The 19,277-nt window shown below is 35.6% G+C and overlaps 1 protein-coding gene across 16 annotated transcripts in view; it reads right to left on the bottom strand.

Annotated features, from left to right (window-relative positions):
- Positions 1-19,277, bottom strand: part of Trip12 (thyroid hormone receptor interactor 12) — a 133,140-nt gene that overhangs the window by 52,576 nt on the left and 61,287 nt on the right. For 15 of the 16 annotated variants that reach the window (XM_052750565.1, XM_052750569.1, XM_052750571.1 and 12 more), the window contains 9 exons: positions 15,651-15,734; positions 14,317-14,412; positions 6,664-6,812; positions 5,124-5,159; positions 4,947-5,042; positions 3,673-3,765; positions 3,332-3,493; positions 1,722-1,790; positions 1,469-1,634 (listed from right to left, as the gene is read on the bottom strand). In XM_052750565.1, the coding sequence (XP_052606525.1) occupies positions 1,469-1,634; positions 1,722-1,790; positions 3,332-3,493; positions 3,673-3,765; positions 4,947-5,042; positions 5,124-5,159; positions 6,664-6,812; positions 14,317-14,412; positions 15,651-15,734 (951 nt within the window). The remainder of the gene's footprint in view (positions 1-1,468; positions 1,635-1,721; positions 1,791-3,331; positions 3,494-3,672; positions 3,766-4,946; positions 5,043-5,123; positions 5,160-6,663; positions 6,813-14,316; positions 14,413-15,650; positions 15,735-19,277) is intronic. The other variant, XM_052750573.1, reaches the window with a different exon arrangement.

Here is a 19,277-nt window from a genome sequence, read left to right as displayed (position 1 = left end):
GGCAGACCACTTCCTTATCATACAGCAGGCTTCAAGCTTCATTCTGCAGTACCACAAAAAGTGACCTTGAAATTGTGTTGTGTAGTTTATTTTTACAAGTGATCGGGAAAGTAGTTAAGATACTACCCCACAAAAAGGTAAACGTGCTCACAATTACTTATCACTGTAGAATGAAAATGTGTCTAGTGGCTTCCATATGCTATATGGGAAATTTCCTGGAATATGCAAAAGAAGTAAAAATGTGACATTAAAGGAAAATTATCCAGTGTATTCAGAGAAAAGAACTGACTTCCCTTCCCAAGCTGGTATTTAAAGCAGGACTATTGTGCCTAACAGTAACTAGAGAGAAGCTGTTCTCTGACCCTAGGAAACTATGGACTAATCAAGCTTCAAAAAGGTCCTAGAGACTTCAGAGTAAGTTAATAAAACTACTTGAGAAGGAGTTAAATATTTCTCAATTTCACTGAGGCAGACAGCATTGTGCTCAATCTGTCCAACTATTCACCTCAATCACACTGTCTTTTTGCCAAGGTCTATGTCAATGCATTAGTTCATAAGAAATACAGTGGAACGTGAAACTAGGTTTCTCCAAACAAAATATTATACAGTCTGAAACAGTGGGGCCAAAAGCTGAGTCTTCAGTAAAAGGCAAAACTGACTCCTCAAGATTGTATATTAAAATTTCAAAATTCTAAGTATGAAATTATTAATCATGACTATAGATGTTCCAACAATTATTGACTCTGTAAGAAAGAATCATAACACAAATGTTTACTGAAACCATACCACTTTCTGACATTTACTTATGAGACAAGGCCTAAGAAAGAGGGGTCAATGACAATTTGTCACTGGTTAAGAAATAGAAAACTGGTAAAATCATTAAAAATTGGAGCTATTGATCAGTAGAAATAAGGTTCAGCTTTCTGAGAGAAGCATTCTGCACTCAAATAATTCGCTGGAGAAAATCAAACGGGCTGAGAGAATTGAGTTACCTTAAGAAGTTACCTTAATATAAAACTTATGAACGATCATTAATGATTAGTGTGACATTGGAATCAATGATCTGGAGTCATTAGTTTTAAAAACACCAAAGGTGAGTTTTAAGAAAATATAACATCAGAAGTACATGATCAAGCCAGATGTGCCAGCATACACTTTTTCTCAGCACCAAAGACGCAGGTGGATCTATGGAAGTTTAAGGCAAGTCTGGCTTACATAGCAAGTTCTAGGATAGCCAAGGCTACATAGAAAGACCTTGTCTCAAAAAAACAGAAAAGATCTTTAGCACTGCTGGATATCAAACACCCAGACCTCATATATGTCAGGTAAGCCTCTACCACTCACTGAGCTACAGTCCTGACCTCATCATATTTCTTCTTCAATATCCAATGGCATTTATCATTTCTTTTACTTCTGTGACTTAGGTTGACTTTTACAGCTTAAAATACAATAATAAAACAGCACTTACTTTGTTTCATAAGTTGAACAGCTAATGTTGGGCAGTTGGAACACATCAGAGAAAACATGCGAACCACCATTATAAACATCCCAGAACTTAAAATTGGTGGAGTCACTACCAACAGTTGTTGAACATTTGTAAGCAGATCTTTGGAAGCAACCTGCTGCAGTAAATTCTTCATGAACACAAGAAAAGAAATTATTATGCTGTAATTCAGCGATTCTACAACTTTAAAAAATATACTACCAAAGATGATACTCACCTCTTCGTGTTGAAAGTTGTCCACTAGACGTGCAAAACAAAGGCAAGTGCTTTCTACTGACTTTTTGTCCTATTTTTTCACAAAGGAAAATAAAGTTTATTAATATAAAATGTTAGCACCACCAGTCAATTAAGTTCTTTCTTTGCCTCAAATCTAGGTAACCTCATTATCAGATGTGAGCTTTGAAAAGAAAAACCTGCAAAGTGTAGTTGGTAATATTAAAGAACATATACATTTGCATAGAGACTTGAAGATTCACGAATTTGACACCATCAGCAGATCCAATGCCCTAAGCACTAAGGAATGAAGTTCCTGATAACCAAAAAAGATTTGGCTATTAGAATAGACTTGCTATAAAAATACAGGCCTCTTGAAGAAACATCTGTAAATGTTCCTCATAACAACAAAACCAACATTATGTTTACTTCATTAATGGAGCAACGAGGCTTCCTTCTGTAAAAATATAAATCAAATTGCAAAAGTGCACATCTTTGCTGCTACTAGATTCCCAAGAAAGCAGGCTAGAAAGTAGCAGTCAACTAATTTAAATTTTCTGATTCTTAGTTCTCATTTATGAAGTAAGGATGTTAGTTAGTATTGATTTTCACAATGAATTACAGAATATATTTTAAATTACCTCAATTTCAACTATGCTTTTAAGAATAAGCAAATTAAGCATTTGCTTAATTACATTAAGTGCATTCCTTAATCACAACATTTGGGGGCCAGAAGCCAACTGATCTCTGTGAGTTCTAAGCTAGCTAGGGCTATAGTAAGATCATATCCCCAAAATAGATAAGAAACAAACTGACTAGGCATGTATGATGTAGACTTGAAATGATTCAAATTCGGAGATAGTCTGGACTGTAAGCTGTCCCTTATCCCACAAAAAAAAAAGAAAAAAATTTAATGCCTTTACTCTATCTTTATCATTATAGAAATGTAAGAGACAAATGTGAGCCCATCATCTTATATATAATCCCTTAAGTATATTCTGTACATCTAATTTTCACAAGGCTTAACATAATTTGCAGAAGCAAATTTAAAGTAGATTCCTTAAAAAGTGTCTCAGTAATAAATGACATTATTGATACAGGGTACAAGAAAACAGTTTCTCTCTGACCTCCAGATGTGGCAGCTCAATCTCCTCCATTTAATTGTGGTATGAATTCTGCTTCTTAAACTATTTCTAATGTTTTACCTTTTACATACCTACTCCACTCTCCTCCAACCCCAACAGGTGGAATTTGCACTTTTCATTTCTATTTCAAGACAACCTGTCTCTTCCCGTCTTAACCCACACTCCCAATGCCTTTTAAAGAGATCCTTCTGAAAGTAAATTCTGACCTTACAAAGGAAAATCTCAATTGTTACTAAGCCATAGTTGCTATCAATATAAAGATACTGAACATATAAATTACCTATCATTTGAGTAAATCTGCCAAAATCTTATTAAAAAAAATAACCTAATTAATATGTGACTGGATAATACACTTAAAAAGAAGCATAGATCAGAACATTTTAAGTTATACACATCCAATCAGAAGACCTCAGGGAAGGAAAAAAAAAAAAAAAACTTTCATGGCATAGGAAACAGATTCATACTTTACCTGATGAGTTAGCCTTTGGGTAAGCAATGGTAGGGAATCTGCCACAAAATGAAACTCATCTGGTGTGATACTCTGGCAGCAATTAGCTGCAATTGCTAGTGCATTTCTTTGGGCATTTATGCTGAAGAATTCTAGATACAACAAGCAGTCTGCCAAACCACCCTAAAATACAGAAAACTGTTAAAGTGAAGAGAAAATATTCTTTACCAAAAATAACTATTAAAATGTCTAGTACATCACTTCGGAGGAATATGTCCTCTTCCAGAGCTACAAGGAAGTAGCACAATGTAGTTCTGAGATAAACATCAAAGGAAATACAGTCCTTCAGCAACAACACTTACCGCCTGTAAAATGGCTTTACTGTGTCGCCGTGACAACATCTCCAAGGCAGTTAAGGCCTGCTCTGCCACATCAATACACTGAATAACTTGCAGCTAGAAACATTAAAGTAGGTACCAAAGGTTATTATTTATTCTTCAACAATACTTTATCTACATGAACACTTTACTTCCTCTATTTGTAGCCACTTAAACTAGCTCCACCATGAAACCAAACTAAAAAACAACTCACCCTTGAGTAAAAGCTAGAAAGCATAGCTGGCAGTTTCCTCCCAACAATTTACTCAGTTTCAGGATACTGAAAAATATAGCCGGGCGGTGGTGGCGCACGCCTTTAATCCCAGCACTCGGGAGGCAGAGCCAGGCGGATCTCTGTGAGTTCGAGGCCAGCCTGGTCTCCAAAGCGAGTTCCAGGAAAGGCGCAAAGCTACACAGAGAAACCCTGTCTCGAAAAACCAAAAAAAAAAAAAAAATATATATTACCGTAAGACAAAACTTCCTATTTATAACAAATGAGTTGATACATGTAAAAATTTTTTTTAAACCAGGCTTAAAATTTTAGAGTATATTTCATTGGAGTAATTATATTTTATCATTACGCATTAAAAAAAAATTAGAATATACACCAAAAGCACAACCTACTAACCACTGACCATATGAAAAATTTCCTTTCTCCACTAGTCAATTTTGTGAACATGAGCAAGATCCTTTGTCTCAAACTTATCAGCTATCAAATGAGATTATAAATAGCTATCAATTCTACTGTCCTATTTTTCTCTTATTTTTACAGATTGTGATGTGTTTATGCTATGGAACACATGTAGAAGCCCTTCCACTGTGCACAAGCAGGTCTCAAGTGTCTCGTGTCTCATCTCCCCTCTATCTTACAGGTGCTGAGACCACTGCGCCTGGCTTTTTTATGTGTATTCCAGAGATGATAAAAATTCAGATCAGAAGGTTTACCCTACAAGCACTATTACTCATTGAGGCATTTCACCAGCCCCCAATGTATTATTTTCTAATGAAATGCTTTATGCTGTTCTCTGATATTAATATATTCAATACTATCATTAAAATCATAAAATTGGGCTTATTTTGTAAATGATTTATTAGTTTCAACTTTAAACTACTAGTCTGTTGTACATAAAATGTTTTTTTTTTTTTTGGTATATTGGTTGAAAACACAGACTTCAATTACATCATAGATATGAATTAAAGAATTCAAAACTTGACTCCTCCTGTGCACTTATGAACAAGGTGTACTAAATCAGGACTACCTTTTCTAAGAAGACAGGGATAGCATCTACTACAACAGCAGATGACCGAGGGAGCGCTTCCATCATATAGGTTAAGGCTCGGCAAGCATGATTCATCTAGAAAACAAGGTGAGATTTTATTCAATAAATACTCATATTAAAGTTTAGAGTGCCTTTAAAAATACATGATGTACTTACAATGTCAAAATTATGTTCCATCTGCAGTAATGTTATCTGTTAAAAACATAACAAAGTATTAAGAACACACACACACAATGACAGCAAGGCATACGTCAGAATTATGCTTATGATGTCATTCATTACATGCAACAGCTATGGACTGGCAATGCTGTTGTAAGTCATCAACTTAAAAAAATCATCATTTCTGTTGCTTATAACCAACCATTTTAGTAGTTCTAATATCCTTGAAAGAAGCTCATTAACAGAGGATTTACCAATTGACACATCATTAGCACCAGCAATGACTGGTATTTGCTGAATTAATATCAACACAGACTGAAGACCACAGTTTATATTCTGTGTACATCTGAAATGAGTACCATTATAGCAATATGTTAATCATACAATAAAATGTGATTTGAAAATAGGATTGAATATATTAGAGATTACAATTAATAAAGGATATGAATGTAATTATTTCACAAATAAATAAGTCTAAAAATCAGATTTTACATTATTTTCTCATTTGAAAAAGACTTCACAGAGATTGCAGCTATTTTTGTCAAAAGAAGGAATGCAAAACTGGAAAATTTTAAATGCACTGTATTTCAGGTATCAAGTACCCTTCAATTAACTGGTGATAATAAAAGATATACAATACCCATGACTTCTTGGGTAAATATATATAATACATGCCTTGAAAAAGTTCTTCAAAACTAAAACATTTATACACATTCACCATCTAAATCAGTCACTTAAAAAACACATCTAAATTCAAAAGGCTTTCATAGGAAACACCAAGTTTTCTAATTGAAAGATGGAATCAATCAGCTGTAACACATGTATTATATATATTACATATATATATTTACGACTTGTAAATGTCAATTGTTTTAATCTCATTTCTGTTGCTAGGATAAAATACCCTGAAAAAAGCAACTTAGAGAAGAAAGGGTTATACTTCAGTTAACAAGTATAGCATAGAGTTCATCATTTCAGAAAAGTCAAGGCAGGGACTTAAAGCAGCCAATCACAACAACAGTGAAAAACAGTTATGCTTACTCCTGTTCAGTACCATCTCTGTATATATAGTCCAGGATGCCCTGCCTAGGGCATGGTGGAGCCCACATAGGCTGCATATTCAAGTTAATATAAAGAAGACAATTCCCCAAGATACGAGCCCAGGCCAAGATGATCAAGGATCCCTCCCAAGTGATTTTAGATTATGTCAAGCTGGGATTGAGTAATAAACACTCAATCTTTCTCAACCACAACGACAACCCAAAATAAGTTAGCTTATTATTGTCCCAAAAACTGGGAAATTGAACAATAAACCCTAACACATTTTTTCACAATGTAGAAACAAAGCATTACTGATAGGCTGAATAACTTTAAACCATTTAAGTAATAAAGATCAAGCGAGTGACTTCAACAAAAACTTGGCGCAAAAATATTTACAAACTCAAGCTGGGTATACAGCTCATTAAGAGAGAGTATTTATTTGAACAGCATGTACATAGGCAAAGTAAACCAACAGAAAAATAGTAAGTATGCTTACCAAAGCTGGAACAACACTCTTCACAGGAAACCCTCCTAGAGTCTCTTCGTTTCCCATAACCAATAGCTGACACATTTCAATGACTGCCTGAAGCTGTTGACTCTCATCACTGGCTTGTAGTCCTTGAAGAAGCTGTTGGGCCTTAGAACCTTCAAGAGAATAGAAGGCATTACTTTTAAACACTGAGAGCTGGAGACACAGCTCAGCAGTTAAGAATAATATTACTCTTCCAGAGACTCCAACTCTATTTCTGGCAGCAATGTCAGGCAGCTCACGAGCATGGATAACTGCAACTCCAGGGGAATCTAACACCTCTTCTGGCCTCCTCAGGTATTCATCCATACATGTGTACATAGAAACATGTAGAAACACTCGCAAACACGTAGGAAAAAAATGTTAATCTTTTTTTTTTAAATTACAATAAACATTGAAGAGCTGGGGAGATGGCTCAGTAGTACTCTAAGATCAGATTTCAAAACAAATGTTTCTCCAACCATGTAGAAATAAAAGATATAACACAGAAAACCTTAAAGGAATACCCACTCCTGGAAACAGACATTATAAGGCAAAAAGAAAAAAGGAAAGCAAACTCAAGTCTATGCCACTTAAACACTCAAAAGAGAGCTACTGTGTCTGCTCAGCCTTAACATGACCTCAATTACTTGGTTTATGCCTTTTTAACTTAAACAAGTTGATTAATTTTTAGCAGCAAAATTCAAATCACCAAAAACAAACAGGAACTGTTTGCTTTGCTATACCTACACTTTCAAAGAAATGAATGTAGCGAGTACAATTTTCGTCCAATAAAAATTTCTTAATAATGGTATCCGGGTGTCAAAAGAATGTTATGTTTCTTTAAATATACACACCAGGATTAAATAGAAAACAAAGAGTAGAGAAAAGGAAGCAAAATTAAGACAGGCAGAATAATGCATCTGAAGATATGAAGTATTTAACACAAAAACAAACAACTTTTGTAGTTCTAACTACACTAGCAGGTGCTGGCTGCTGGAGAGGTTCTTTTTTTAAGCCTCAATTCCATTTTGCAAATTCATTACAGTGAAGAAAGCACTCAAAATTAAAACCAATGCTGGGGTTTGTAAAAGCTCAGTGCTACAGCGCCTCCCCTAGTATTCATGAAACTCAGGGGATCCATCCCCAGGATGGTAAACAAATGAGTAAAATCTACCAATGTGTATTGTCTCTTCCCTATTCAAATTATTATTTGCACAGTGGGCTTTTATACCAGTTATCATTAAGTTTTAAAATATATAAATGTGGATACAAAAATATGTGAAAATAACTTTCAACCTATATGAACTCAGAAACATAATCACCTAAACAGAATAGAACTGGCAAATATGCCATGCAAAGGGTGGTCTCATAAACATTGAAGCTGGCAATCTTAAGTATAATTATTATCAGTGAGATTGCAATTATCTAAAAGCCCTATATCCAACTGTGTTTCTAAAGAGACCTTTAGTAAAACCAATGGCCAAACTGCTACATATCAATGATGTATGAAGAAATCTAATTACTAGAGCAGTAGATTTAGATATAAAATGATCATTTTATACTCATAAACAATTGAGTTAGGGGTTCAATGGTAGACCATGTGACCAGCATAGATGATGTCATGAATTCAACTCAACTAGCAGAAAACAAAGAGAATAAAGTTGGCAGCAGCCATCACCACCCATGCCACTGTTTCTTGTTTTGTTTTTTGTTTGTTTTTTTTAAGATTTATTTATTGTGTATTATGTATACAGTGTAGTGCCTGCGTGCCAGATCTCATTGCAGATGGGTTGTGAGCCACCATGTGGGTGCTGGGAATTGAACTCGGGACCTCTGGAATAACATTCAGTGCTCTTAACCTCTGAGCCATCTCTCTATCCCCCATGCAGTTTCTTAAGTAGACTAAATGTACTTATTACCAAAACTTGGTGCAGATAAAAAGAGAGATGTTTCTAATGGACTGGCAATTAATACATTATATAGTATAATATACAAAAGATTAAAAATACCCTTTTCCCAAAACAAAAATTTAATGAGAACTGTGTTACCGTGTATCTGGCCAGTCATCTCAACATCAAGCAAGTTTAGTAACAACAGGACATATTAGCGCCTATGCTGAAATCAAGTATATGGAAAAAAAACGTTCCCCATATAATCACAAAGATTAAAAACACTAATTTAGGAGTAAAGACCAATTCTGTTAATGTTTAATATCTGAAAGGCATCATAAAGCAAAAATGGAATTACTAAACTCAGCAGCACTAAATAAAAGTATTCAGGCCTGCACTGAAAATATAACTGAGGGGCTGGAGAGATCGCTCAGAGGTTAAGAGCACTGGCCTACTCTTCCAGAGGTCCTGAGTTCAATTCCTAGCAACCACATGGTGGCTCACACCATCTGTAATGAGATCTGGCGCCCTCTTCTGGCCTGCAGGCACACATGCAGACAGCACACTGCATACATAATAAATAAATAAATCTTTAAAAATATATATATATGTAACTGACAACTTGGAGGAGAATGGGATGGAACTGCTTTGGTTCTTATTAAGCTACCGGCAATTTGCAGCATCAGTTCAAAAAAAGTTCAAAGCACCAGCACTCCAACTACTAGTCACAGCCTCATCTTTGCATGTAAGGATTTCAGAAACCTAAAACATAGCCACAGACCAAACATTCCAATAAACAGGAGACCAGGAATTGGCAGGCCAATATTTTTCTACTAAGAGCCAGACAATAATTATTTTAAGCTTTGCAGGTCATACGATCTCCACTGTAGCTATCTTAACTAGTTCTGGACTCTAGTATTTTAGTTCAAAAACAGACACAGATAGTACAAAACTAATGAACATGGCTCTGATCCACTAAGACTTTATGGATAGTAAAATCTGAAATATACTGAATTTTAAACTCAAAATACGATGCGTTTTTCCCAGGCATTTAAAAAGGTAAAGGACATTCTTAGTTCTCAGGCTACATAAAAAGATGCAGGAGGAGTCAGTGAATGTTTTATGAAGAAAAAGAATGAAAGTTACCTTGTCAAGTCTCTTCAGTTCTTTTATACAAAATGTTGTAAATACATAAATAAAACAAATACTAGGCTTAATTGTTAAAAAAAAAAAACTGGGAACACAGGACTAAGAATTATAAAGAGAGGAAAAAGAAAATCAACACTTCTCAGATATTAACTGTGACAAATACTCGGAAAAAAAAACAATGAGCTGGGAATACGGCTTATCAGTGTAATGCACAAAGTTCAATTGCCCCAGCACTACCAACAAAAGAAAATAAGGGGCAGTGACACTACACAATTTCAACAGAGAAATCTGCTATAAAGAATCAATGAATTGCCTAGAACTAAAAAGCACAGTATTTCAAATTAACTCAATACAAAGCAAGAAGTAAGAAAAGATTGTAGCAGACAACTTTAGAAAAAACAAACTGGCCTGGCATGGTAGCGCACGCCTTTAGTCCCAGCACTAGGAAGGCAGAGGCAGGCGGATCTCTGTGAGTTCGAGGCCAGCCTGGTCTACAAAGTGAGTTCCAGGAAAGGTGCAAAGCTACACAGAGAAATCCTGTCTCGAAAAACCAAAAAAAAAAAAAAAAAAAAAAAAAAAAAAAAAAAAAAAAAAAAGAAAAGAAAAAACAAACTGGTATTGGGCATGGTGGCACAAACCTTTAATCCCAGCACTTAGGAGAGAGGCAGAAAGCCCTAATTATAGAGTTCCAGGACAGCCAAGACTACACAGAAGCACTAACACACACACACACACACACACACACACACACACACACACACACACACACACACACACACACACCCTTGTTCACAGGAAAAAGAAAATCCTAAAAAAGAAAACAAAAAACTAAAAAAAAAGTTTAATGAAGATAAACTATAGCAATCAGGAAAAAAAAAGTGCTGATAGAAAATGTTTCACAAAAGAAAATATCCTTTGAAATTTAAGGGCCCAATGATTTTTCAAACAAAAACAGATGATTATTGGTCACCCTTAACTCTATGAAATACAGTCCTTCAGCTGGAAAGAATAAACATTTTTAATAATGCATCTAAAACAATTATTTGTTATCAAATTTCTTTTTTTCCTTTTTTTTTTTTTTTGTTTTGTTTTATCAAGATAGGGTTTCTCAGTTTTGTTTTCTTTTGTTTATCAAGATAGGGTTTCTCTGTGTAACAGCCCTGGCTACCCTGGGACTGACTTTGTAGACCAGGTCTCAAACTCACTGAGATTCACCTGCCCCTCTGCCTCTCAAGTGCTGAGATTAAAGGTGTGTACCACCACCACCCAATGTTATCAATTTTTTTACAATGCAATCATGAAATTTGCAGGCAAATGGATGGAACTAGAAAATATCATCCTGAGTAAGGTAACCCAGACTCAGAAGGACAAACATGGTATGGACTCACTCATAAGTGGATACTAGATAAAAAGCGAAGGACAATCGGACTCCAACCCACAGACCCAGGGAGGCTACATAGCAGGGGGGACCCTAGGATGACTGTGGCTTATAATTAAGTTTTGGTTTTTCCCAATCACTGGGCAAGCTTTAGTGAAACATTTCACTACTAGGATAAGAATTTGTACCGTATCAAGCTGATGACAGAAAATGCTGGCCATACTTTCAGGAGGGGAGGCTAAAATCTTTTTAGATTATGGATTAGCCTATAGAAAAAATGTCTGCCGTAAATCTAACAGTGAAGGGGAAGATGAATAGGAATCTCACTTACCCAACTTACATAAAACATAGCTCGCTGAACAAATGAAAATAGGTTTCTTCTGTATCCCAGAATCTAATCAATATTTTTATATATATATAAAAAATTCAGCTAGCATTTGGCTTAAAGGGACTTATTGGAAAATGTTATCATTTTTACTATTTTCTATAGAGAAAATATTTTACTGTTTAAAATAACCCTGGACTGTTGAATTATAGCCTGTTTTGATGTTCAAGCTATCTATTATTTCTCCTGCAGTTGTACATGTTTTTACATTCAAAAAAAGGGAACAAATACTATAGAATTGTATTACATGAAATATACAGAATATACAAATTCATAGAGACAGAAAGATTAGACATTATCTCAAGATGGAGAAGAAAAGAATATAGAGCAATGATTTCCTAAGTATAGAATCTGTTTTGTGTGATGGGAAAGTCCCACAAATCGACAGTAGTATCAAGACATAATATCATAAATGTAATAAATCAATACATTAATGTAATTAATGAATATCATAAATAGAATTATTGAATGAATGCTGCGAATATAATCGATGAATACCACAAATGTAATTGATATCATGAGTGTAATAATGAATATCACTGAGCGTAATTAAATGAATGAATGAGTTAATGAATGAATGGAAAAGAAATATCTCATACAACAGTAATAGAGGAGGTCAGGATCTAAACTACTTCAATTCTTAAACTGTTTGTGATATGATAAATTATTTAAGGTTATGTGTAATAATTTCTAGTGAAACCATTAAAACACACAACTGACAGTTTAGTAGAGAAGAGAAAAATTATATAAAAGAATACAAAATGATTATCAAAATTAACAGTTCTCACCTTAAGTTTTATAAAAGCCCCAAAATATAACTATAGTACTATACTATTGTTATACATAATAAGTAAAAATACAGGGTTCTATATCTCCACAGTGGTGAATTAGTAGCTAATAAAACTTTGTGAACATCTGACATTTGATCCAACAACCCTGTTTTCATAGAAAAAAAAAATGTCCAATTCAAGATAAGATGTCCAATTTAAGACAAGAGAGAAATACAAGGTGGCTCCGTGTAGAAAACAACTCGGCTTAAATGTACTTATGATCAGGATAGTACCAGTATCTAGTTAGTATATGGTAGTAAATAAATATTTAAGAGTTCTCAAGAAGATAGGTATGGTAGTATCCACCTGCTGTGGATGATTGATTGATAGATAAAACTCTGATTGGCCAGTAGCCAGGCAGGAAGGATAGGGTAGGCTGGACAAGGAGGAGAAGAATTCTGGGCGATGGAAAGGCTGAGGCAGAGAGACGCTGCCAGCTGCCGCCATGACTAGCAAGATGTAAGGTACCAGTAAGCCACGAGCCACGTGGCAAATTATAGACTAATAAAAATGGGTTAATTTAATATATAAAAACAGCTAACGAGAAGCATGAGCCATTAGGCCAAACAGTTTAAATAATATAAGTGTCTGTGTGTTTATTGTATAAGTGGGCTGTCAGACTGCTGGGGCTTGGCAGGACCCAGAAAGCAAACTCCAGCTACATCCACCCATTATCCCAATACATGGGAGACATAAGAACCCCAGAGTTGTAAAGAAGCCTGGGGCAATATTTTATAATTCACAAAACTCTCAAAAAGGGAACTCTGTGGCAGAGTATGTCACCTGAGATGAAGGGAAACAAAAAACACAACTGCTTTTAAGTTTTCCTTGCTAATAAAAGCCAGAAATGAGGTGTTTTGTTTGGTTGTTTTGCCTGAATATATGTCTATGTGAGGATGTCAGATCTTGGAGTTACAGACAGTTGTAAGATGCAATGTGGGTGCTGGGAATAGAACCTGGTGATCTGGAAGAGCAGCCAGTGCTCTCAACCTCTGAGCCATCTATCCAGCCCGCAGTTTGTTTCTTGTGAGGAGACATACCAGAGGGAAGATTCGGGAATAAAAATTACACATGATGCAATGTTTTTTAATTTTTTGTTTTCATTTTTTGAGACAGGGTTTCTCTGTGTTGCCTTGGCTGTCCTGGAACTCACTTTGATGACCAGGATGGCCTCAAACTCAGAGATCTACCTGCTCTCTGTCTCCCTAGTGCTGGGATTAAAGGTATGTGCCATTAGGCACATCATATAATGCAATGTTTTAACTACAAAATAAAATTTAAAAAGTCTTATCAAATAAAGATGCTTGCTACATAAGCCTGACAACCTGAGCTCCCATCCTTGGAACCTATACAAAACTAGAGAGGACCAACACCAAAGTAGCCCTCAGACCTCCAAATACGGGCGCGCTGCGCGCACGCACATACATACATACATACACACACACACACACACACACACACACACAAATACCACTTGTAAGATTTTATTTAAAAATTTCAAATACTTGATGGTACGTATATATTAGCTAGCAAGCTATGAGGTTATTAAAAAATGATTAGATGTTGTCAAAAAGACTTTAACTGGACTTTTAACTATAGAACAGTATATTCCGTTATAAATTAAGATTACAAATAGTCACTGTTATGTCAACCATGTATGTAAAATCTGGGTTATAATTAATCTGATAGAAGTCTGGTAAGAAGTAATGCTGCAGAGAAATCGCTATCAGGTTCACATTAATGTCTTATGAGATAAATTTTGTAATAACATAAAAAGCTTCAGATAAAAAAATGAATTCAAAATATGTAATCAGATGACATAATTGTATGATTCCTTCCTACAGCTAAAAATTTTTATTTTTTTTTATAAGAACGTGGATTACTTAGCAGTCAAAAATAAAATTACAGAAGGAAATCTAAAAGATGCTAAATTATCACACCAACAAGTAACCAATAACAATTATTCAGAGACTTCAAGGAAGGAAACATTTTAAAGTATTCACTTACTAGCTCCGCTTCCAATTGTTCTATGGAAAAGCTGTGACATCCGAGGACCAAGAGGACCAAACAGGTGAGGAGGAAGACCCCTGGCCTCTAACAGGGCTAAAGAAAAAAGAAGGGCAGGGGAGTAGTTGAGTTGATTTAAAACAACTGACCTTACCTAAAAATGTCAAGGAAGTGATTCATCTCACACAATTGAGTTAGCCCAATGTTACTTTCTACTCTAAGTTTTAAAAGAAACTAAATTAGCCGGGCGGTGGTGGCGCAGGCCTTTAATCCCAGCACTCGGGAGGCAGAGCCAGGCGGATCTCTGTGAGTTCGAGGCCAGTCTGGGCTACCAAGTGAGTTCCAGGAAAGGCGCAAAGCTACACAGGGAAACCCTGTCTCGAAAAACCAAAAAAAAAAAAAAAAAAAAGAAACTAAATTAAATTTCTAAGACCTCAGACACACAAATTTAGTTGCTACAAATTAAAGCACCCCCATGACATCTTCAAATATGTTAAAGTTTTGGAGAGAACTTAAAAATACATTCTGATCAAAACTATGTAAGAAAACCATAAGGTAAATTACTATTTTAAGTAAGTCATATATTAAGAGCCCCTGCCTCATTTTCCCATTAAAATTACTTCCCAGAGAGATTTTGGTAAACCTGTCCAAAAATATGAAAATCATGACACCATTTTTACCAGTTAACAAAGAAAAGCTATGCTTCTAAGTGATATCAAGGGGGAAATTTTAAAAACTTGTTATTTCTCTCAGAAACTGTAGTAAAGCAATGTGAAACTACATATAATGTATTGGAAATCTATTAAAAATCCATCATCTGAGATATAAGTACAAACCTACCTAGTCATATACATGGAGTATACATAATACAAGATTGTATTTTAAAGGCTATGTCAAATTTTTTTTAAAAAGAAGAAAGAAAACTAGAGTTTACGAAAGTAACATGGGACTTGGGGAAAACTCACCCTGCTAGATTTATTTTTATTTAATTTATTATTATGTTTTTAGATACCAGAGAATAACAACATATTGAGGTGCTTCGTAATTTATTACTAAAGCCAATTACACATGTAATCATGTGAAGAAATTTTTTTGAACAAATATGAGGCTTTGCTTGGTTAAACAGTAAAAATGAAGACGCAGACAGGTCATCTCTGAAACCAAAGCATCATGTTGTCATTAAGCACAATTTTTTTTCCCAGAGGTGCAGGTATACCTAGAATTGCTAGACAATGTTCAAGTGAATATATATGAACTGAGTTCGTTCAAGTCAAGAATAGGAGGATCTGCAGCCTGCAATAATCATTTCTTGCAAACTCAATAGCTGTCTTTACCTTGTAATCGTCCCATCTCAGAATCATCCGATTCACTCTCCCCAGAGGTGGTCATGCCAACAGCCCCTGCAACAGAACTAGAGGCTTGGGGAGAGGGGGGAAGGTAAGGATTAGGAGGAGCATTTAATCTTGTATGTCTGGCTTACCTTAAAGAAAACCAAAGCTTACAGACTATAATAAATGTATCACCCTACACACTCAGCCCTTCTACACTCTCTTCCATGAAATTTAGGAGCAAAAGGGGAGCTCAGCTACTTTATATAAACATAAGCTCTGTAACCTTCAAGCTCTTGAAAGAGCTTTCTCCCAGATTCCTCAGCCACTCAATCAAGTCAGACTCTAAATGACATTTCAGAAATGTAAATAACCATATATCTGCTTTCTCTAATTGCAAGAGTATGAAAAGATTATACATACTCAAAGTGAAATACTAAAGACATACATTACAATTAACACATAAGTGCAAAGAATTGCTATAAAAAAGAGGGAAGCTGCCGGGCGGTGGTGGCGCACGCCTTTAATCCCAGCACTTGGGAGGCAGAGCCAGGCGGATCTCTGTGAGTTCGAGGCCAGCCTGGGCTACCAAGTGAGTTCCAGGAAAGGCACAAAGCTACACAGAGAAACCCTGTCTCGAAAAACCAAAAAAAAAAGAGGGCAGCTAAGAAGTCAAAACTTAAAGTAGAATGAAGTAGAAGGATTCCACTACACAAAACATGTATGAACCAAATAAAAAACAAAACCAGTTTAAGTTAACAGCAGCAAATATTATGAATCTGACCAAACGAGAAATACTATTCTTAGAGGAACTAGTAGTCCAATAAATCACTAAGTGTATGCTGAAACCTACACAGCCTCAAAAATAGGTTTGATCTACATATGACAACATCATTAAGAATATCATCAAGCCTGCTTAATGGATAATGACAAAATGCCATTCAAGAAGACACAGGTTTATGACTGACAAATTTTGAGAGTTCTTCTGAGCAGGACATGGTGGCAAGTGCATCACCAGCATAGGGGTTTCTCTGTCTCTCTGTTTCTCCCTCCCTCCCTCCCTCTCTGTCTGTCCCTCTCTCCCTCCCTCCCTCACTCCCTCCCCGCCCCCCCCCCACACGACCTTATTTAAAAGTAAAAGAAGTCAATGTGCCAGTCACCAACCAATTCTACATTTTTAGAAAATATTTCTATATATATTATATACTTTAACTTCAATGGATTCTTTAATTATTAAATACAGATTAGAACAAAAGCTAACAAAGAGTGGCCCGAAGGCCTAATCCAGCCCTTTCGTTATTTGATAATATAAGTGATAAGAAGAGAGCCAAGCCCAGCTTTTTATAGAGGTACTAGGGATCTCAATCCATACTTTTCCACTTTTGCAGCAAAAGCTCTTAGACACAGAGTCCCTCCCCAGCCCTTGGCAGCTCTTTCCAAGTCTGACACAGCTGTCCAATGATGTTAAGTTCCCTTTATATACTGTTTTACAAAATTAGGTGTTCAGGCTAGCCTAGCCTTTAAGCTAACTTAATTAAAAATAGATAGCTGTTTGGTGAACTGTAACAGCTGTCAACTCAAAAATTCATTAGTCAAACCCAAAAACTTTATTCACAGGACATACCATTTCTGCCTCTACAGCAGAGACAATCGTTTATATTTTATAAACATTTCAACCTCTTACAAAGGAAAGATAACAACATTGGAATAAGGCTTACAGAAGGATTTTTATTTGCCAAAAACTGCTAAATATCATGGGTAAGTAAAGAAAGCTTTAGGAAGATTTGTATGTCATAAAACTTCGTAGTAAGACAAAAAGCAGCTTTCCTTTAATGTAGTCTCCATCACAGGGTAAAACAGTTCTAACAAAATTTGTAGTACTAAACAAAAGAGGGAGAGAAAAGCACCCATTTAAAGCTGGGTGCTTCCCAAGTGGTGGTGGTATAGGTCTTTAATTCCAGCACTCAAGAAGCAGAGGCCAGCCTGGTAGCTAGGGCCGTTAAAAAGAGAAAGCCTATCTCAAAAAAAAAAAAATCAAAACAGAAAAAAGGAAAAGAAAAGAAACTGGGTGCTGGGTATGGTAGCTTACACCTTTAATCCCGGCACTTAGGAGGGGAAACAAGGTGAGCTCTGTGAGTTGGAAGCTAGAGTGACTACCAGGCCAGCCAGAGCTCCATAGTGAGAACCTATCTTTTTTTTTTATATGACTGTTATTATTTTTATACATTTTTAATTTCAAAACAAAATAAAACCAAAAGCACCACAATAGATAACTCCCAACCCCACTATTTGGTGAAGGAGGGAGTTTTCCTGTCTTAAGACAACAAGGACAGAACAGAGGAAAATAACAACTAGACAAGAGCAGAGAGCCAGGTAGAGACCCTGTCTTTTTAAAAACAACGAAAACAGTTGCTTTCTAGGACATGACCCTGATCACTTCTTGTAGTTATGAAGTCTTGATATTAATTAAAAAGTGAATGCCAGACCATTATCTATTTTTCCTTGCCATTTCACTATTCTGAAAGAAGTCTACCAACTACAGAACCACTCTTCCAGAGACAGACATCAAAAAGTAGTTGAAAACACCACAGATGTGTCCTCTATGCTAGTTTTGATTTGTATTTTACACATAGAGAAAATAAAATACATTATCTCACAAGTATTTTGCCACAAGCCAACAAAGGAATTTCTGCTATCCACCTCCAAAGCTTAATCAACTCAATGCTCCTTAAATAACAGTCAACACCTATGTGTATCTTTTGTCAAAAAAAAAAAAAGAGAGAGAGAGATAGAAAGAAAGAAAAAAAGGAGGGGCGCGCTATATCACACTGATTTCAAATATGAATGTCAATAAAACATACATACTACATTCCCTTTGAACATTTATCTTCTAAGATAATGTATCAAAGACCAAATCCACTGGCACTTCTCCTTTCTAACCTGGAAGTTTATCTATATGAATTAAACTTTTCTAACCTGTAGGGAGAAAACACACCTGTACTGTGTGCATTCGGTTTCTACGACCTGGATTGAAGCGTCAAGCATCTTAGCTTAGAACTCTGGGAAAGCTTAACCAATGTGCCTCAGTTTTCCCTCATTTATAAAATGGCAGTAACAGAACTCACACCTCAGCAGGTTGTTTTGAATATTCAATGGGAATATATGGAAAATGTTTGAAGCCACATCTGCAGAGTGAACAGGCACTGCAGTTATAATTATTGTAAGAGTCAACTCTAACAATATATTCAGAAATTTCATTTTTGTTACTTATTTGGGAACTGGCCTCATACTTCAAATATTCTCACTTGAAATAAATAATGGAAGTTTAGGAAGTGATGTTCAACACTGGCAAGTAGAAGCTGTGTATTATCAACAGCCTGAATGAGCCTGCAAATGAAAAAGCTTATATTCTTCCAGAAATTTACCAATTAACTATTAAGAAAAACAGAAGGTGATTTTTAAAAGGTAATTTCTCAATAGAAGAGATGCTACAAATCCAATGTCTATAATTTTTCTTAAAAATTGGGATACAGTAATGACTTCAAAATAAACCTAGCTAAGCAGAATACAGTAACCATGGGTAACCAGGCCTTTCCAGCAAAATGATTAATGACCAACCACAGGCATAAGAGA

Source organism: Peromyscus californicus, unplaced genomic scaffold, assembly GCF_007827085.1.
Source record: "Peromyscus californicus insignis strain IS unplaced genomic scaffold, ASM782708v3 Scaffold_21__1_contigs__length_65335640, whole genome shotgun sequence".
NCBI classification, from domain to species: domain Eukaryota; kingdom Metazoa; phylum Chordata; class Mammalia; order Rodentia; family Cricetidae; genus Peromyscus; species Peromyscus californicus.
This window is presented reverse-complemented; position numbering and strand designations above follow the sequence as displayed.